Here is a 4,826-nt window from a genome sequence, read left to right on the forward strand (position 1 = left end):
GAAAAAAGATAATAATAAACGATTCAATTTGAATTCTTTTATTATTATCTTTTTCTTTTCTGTTTTTCACCTGCCTTACTTAGGCCCGGTACGAGTGCTTTCGTGAAATTTTGGGCCTAAGGCAGGCGAAAAACAGAGAAGAAAAAAGATAATAATAAACGATTCAATTTGAATTCTTTTATTATTATCTTTTTTTCTGTTTTTCACCTGCCTTACTTAGGCCCGGTACGAGTGCTTTCGTGAAATTTTGGGCCTAAGGCAGGCGAAAAACAGAGAAGAAAAAAGATAATAATAAACGATTCAATTTGAATTCTTTTATTATTATCTTTTTTTCTGTTTTTCACCTGCCTTACTTAGGCCCGGTACGAGTGCTTTCGTGAAATTTTGGGCCTAAGGCAGGCGAAAAACAGAGAAGAAAAAAGATAATAATAAACGATTCAATTTGAATTCTTTTATTATTATCTTTTTTTCTGTTTTTCACCTGCCTTACTTAGGCCCGGTACGAGTGCTTTCGTGAAATTTTGGGCCTAAGGCAGGCGAAAAACAGAGAAGAAAAAAGATAATAATAAACGATTCAATTTGAATTCTTTTATTATTATCTTTTTTTCTGTTTTTCACCTGCCTTACTTAGGCCCGGTACGAGTGCTTTCGTGAAATTTTGGGCCTAAGGCAGGCGAAAAACAGAGAAGAAAAAAGATAATAATAAACGATTCAATTTGAATTCTTTTATTATTATCTTTTTTTCTGTTTTTCACCTGCCTTACTTAGGCCCGGTACGAGTGCTTTCGTGAAATTTTGGGCCTAAGGCAGGCGAAAAACAGAGAAGAAAAAAGATAATAATAAACGATTCAATTTGAATTCTTTTATTATTATCTTTTTTTCTGTTTTTCACCTGCCTTACTTAGGCCCGGTACGAGTGCTTTCGTGAAATTTTGGGCCTAAGGCAGGCGAAAAACAGAGAAGAAAAAAGATAATAATAAACGATTCAATTTGAATTCTTTTATTATTATCTTTTTTTCTGTTTTTCACCTGCCTTACTTAGGCCCGGTACGAGTGCTTTCGTGAAATTTTGGGCCTAAGGCAGGCGAAAAACAGAGAAGAAAAAAGATAATAATAAACGATTCAATTTGAATTCTTTTATTATTATCTTTTTTTCTGTTTTTCACCTGCCTTACTTAGGCCCGGTACGAGTGCTTTCGTGAAATTTTGGGCCTAAGGCAGGCGAAAAACAGAGAAGAAAAAAGATAATAATAAACGATTCAATTTGAATTCTTTTATTATTATCTTTTTTTCTGTTTTTCACCTGCCTTACTTAGGCCCGGTAGTAGGGGAATATGTCCTCTAGCGTTCTGACTTGGCTTCTCCTTTTTCGGAACTTTTTCAGTCTGCTGATAAAGTAAGGTACTTTGGGAGTAGAGATGCGACTTTTGACTCATCTTTGGGATTGAATCCCAACTGAGCTACTCAGTAAAAGGAACTACTCTTTTTTTCAACTCGCTTATGGTCCCAGTGGCCAAGGATGAAAATCAATCATGGGATTTGAACCGAGTGTTTTAACCATTACATCACCAACACACCATTCTGTGATTTACACACACTTTGAAGGAAAGGCTTCATAACTGATGGATGTGTAGGTAGGTACCCAATTCACTGAGGATAAATCCCATGTCTTGACTGGGACTGAACCCAGATTAGCCAGTTTACAAATCCAAGTTGGTATACCAACCACTCTGAGCTCGGCCATTCCGTGGGCTATGTACCATGGACATTGGACACCTTTTTCAAAATCAACCATTTTTCCTTAAAAAAAAAAAAAAAAAATAGCCATCTAGAGTTCTAGACAACCAAAAGAACAGCTTTCTCCTGTCCTGTCTTCCTTCTCTCTTCGATTTCGGTATGATGAGACCATAGCAGTTACAGTTCTCTCTATATATATAAAAAAAAATCTCTTTCATCTTACCATCTCTTTGAAGTGATGGTTATACAGTATACACAGGGCTAGGCTAGGCTAATCTCTTTAAAGCTTAGCCTAACCTAGCCCTCTTTGTAGTGCAGCAAAACTAACTTCTCGGTCCCAGTGGCCAAGGATGAAAATCAATCATGGGATTTGAACCGAGTGTTTTAACCATTACATCACCAACACACCATTCTGTGATTTACACACACTTTGAAGGAAAGGCTTCATAACTGATGGATGTGTAGGTAGGTACCCAATTCACTGAGGATAAATCCCATGTCTTGACTGGGACTGAACCCAGATTAGCCAGTTTACAAATCCAAGTTGGTATACCAACCACTCTGAGCTCGGCCATTCCGTGGGCTATGTACCATGGACATTGGACACCTTTTTCAAAATCAACCATTTTTCCTTAAAAAAAAAAAAAAAAAATAGCCATCTAGAGTTCTAGACAACCAAAAGAACAGCTTTCTCCTGTCCTGTCTTCCTTCTCTCTTCGATTTCGGTATGATGAGACCATAGCAGTTACAGTTCTCTCTATATATATAAAAAAAAATCTCTTTCATCTTACCATCTCTTTGAAGTGATGGTTATACAGTATACACAGGGCTAGGCTAGGCTAATCTCTTTAAAGCTTAGCCTAACCTAGCCCTCTTTGTAGTGCAGCAAAACTAACTTCTCTGTTATGATTTCAGGACCCTCCTTCTCTTTCAATTCCACTGGTGGATACCGAAGTACAACTTCCAACCTCTGTGTCACAGGTCGGGAATCACACCCGGAACTTTTCACTGACCAACAACTTGACTAAGGAGGCTCGAAGTGTTTTGTAGTACTCATCTCAACAACCTCATATTGAAAAAAAAGCAAATACAAATAATAAACACAATTTCAATGTTCGTTTGAATTAATAAATAACAATTTTAATTTTTTCATTTCATAAAATTTTTTCAAGTCTTCGTCGATCACAAGTATTCTAATTCTAGAATAGAAAAAAAAAAAACAAGAAAAAAATTGCGAGAGATTTCTTCAAGCTTCCCAGACCTGTCTAGCATGAAGGTTCCCACCCGACTCCCACCCTCGGCACCTAACTTTGGTAGCACAACTTCGAAGCTCCAAGAAAAAAATTGCGAGAGGTTTCTTCAAGCTTCCCAGACCTGTCTAGCATGAAGGTTCCAACCCGACTCCCACCCTCGGCACCTAACTTTGGTAGCACAACTTCGAAGCTCAGAAAGAGGAGGAGCTTAAATCAGAATCAAGAGTGGGGGAAAATTTCTCCTGCGCATGCCTCAGAACTTTGAGCTTTGTATACGATGCTACTTGTTTAGTTCATGGACAATGTAGGGGAATGATATTGAAATACCGCACATGCTTGTTCCAAACTTCGACGTCCTTCTCTTCAAACTGAATATCGAATAGCTTTCCCGTTAGATTAAACAGGCAAGATAGGACATTCTCCAGGGTGAAGTAATTGGACCATTCGGCTTCATCGTAACCGTAAAGTTCTTTCTTCTGCAGACGGGAATAATAGGGGACGTCCCAGATTTGGATGGGGTGTTTATTCTCCACAAAGGACTGCAGACTTTCCACTTCGCTGTCCTGGGCAAGGCGAGCTTTGATTCGGATCTCTTCGAGAACGTGCTCGAGAGTTTGGAGATTGGGCACCATTTTGGTCTCGAGCGACAGGTGCAGATAGGTTTCGTAACCTGGAAATTGGAAACAAGTAGGGCCATTAACGGAGAACGTCTCGATGTATACTACAGTTTTCGGTCACCAAAGGGTTAAGAAATTAAGTTCAAGAAAGAAGGGTTCGCCAGCCTAGTTAGCTTAGTTGGTAGTGCGTCTGCCTTGTAAGCGCTAGGCCGCGGGTTCGATTCCCGCCCGGGGCGGATTTTGTTTATCAATAGCATTTATCAGGCTATTTACATAAGTTATTGGCTTGTTAGCATTGATCCAATTGTGTTTTTACTGACCGATAATTTTAACAGCCTGATAAAAGCAGTTGATAAACCGAACCTAGGTATTTCAAGTTTTTTTTTTTTCCATCCTAATTTGCTTGGTTGCTAGCCTGCCTTGTAAGCGCTAGGTCGCGGGTTCGATTCCCGCCCGGGGCGGACTTTATCCTGAACGGATAAGGATCGTTCTCGGAACGGTTGGCTTCAGAGGAAAGAAAGACTTCACTCACCTAACACTTAAAAGAAAAGCTCCACTCACCTAACACTTCGGCTTTCGAATGGCGGTACTCCCGAATTTCCTCGAGAACGACTGAAGTGCTCAGCTCTCGCCTCGACTCCAGAAGAGACGCGGCCTTCTCCTCCGCATGCCACAACAGGCGACGCCTCTCGCGGTCTGAACAGTATTCGAGGAACTTGGACTTGAGGGGGTCCTGCAGGTTGACGACCCAAGGACCCTGGGTAACCTGAGGAAGAGAGAAAGTAGAATAGAATATACCTTGTTTATCCTGCTGGGATAGGACTGAAAAGTCCCTTTACTTCCGTAGTCTAAACAAGGTCTTATATATTTCATAGGTGAGTCAGCTCCCATGGCGTAGTGGTCACTGCGCTCGCCTTGCACGCGAGAGACCCGGGTTCGATTCCCGGCGGGGTCAAGAAATTTGTATCATGCAAATGATTGATACCGTGACTGGCTGTCTGGTGTGAACATCACACGACTTTCCTTATCCTATTGAATGATGCTTATTTTTATGTTCTATAGTAACTTTTACAATATCTCTAACCGTTTAGTGATTAGCCATAAAACGGTCGAAATCTGCCCAAAAGCGGTCAAAATACCTCCAAGCGCAGCAACCATCTCAAGCAAACGTTTTGTGTTGCATCCTTGTCACATTTGTGAACTACATACCAAATTTCAA

The 4,826-nt window shown here is 40.3% G+C and overlaps 1 protein-coding gene and 1 long non-coding RNA gene across 2 annotated transcripts; one reads left to right on the forward strand and one right to left on the reverse strand.

The window, feature by feature from the left end:
• Positions 1–2,077: 2,077 nt before the first annotated feature.
• Positions 2,078–2,968, forward strand: LOC113472594. Its single transcript, XR_003394834.1, has 2 exons — positions 2,078–2,202; positions 2,653–2,968. It is a non-coding gene; the product is annotated as an uncharacterized LOC113472594 (long non-coding RNA).
• Positions 2,969–3,283: 315 nt separating this feature from the next.
• On the reverse strand, positions 3,284–4,373 carry LOC103521969 (dipeptidyl carboxypeptidase-like; the record flags this gene model as incomplete). Its single annotated transcript, XM_008487072.1, has 2 exons — positions 3,284–3,660; positions 4,169–4,373. Coding segments are annotated over 2 exons (582 nt in total), but the record flags the coding sequence as incomplete, so codon positions are not given.
• Between the last annotated feature and the right edge of the window lie 453 nt (positions 4,374–4,826).

The sequence above is a fragment of the Diaphorina citri genome, unplaced genomic scaffold (genome assembly GCF_000475195.1).
Source record: "Diaphorina citri unplaced genomic scaffold, Diaci psyllid genome assembly version 1.1 scaffold6397, whole genome shotgun sequence".
Classification (NCBI taxonomy): domain Eukaryota; kingdom Metazoa; phylum Arthropoda; class Insecta; order Hemiptera; family Psyllidae; genus Diaphorina; species Diaphorina citri.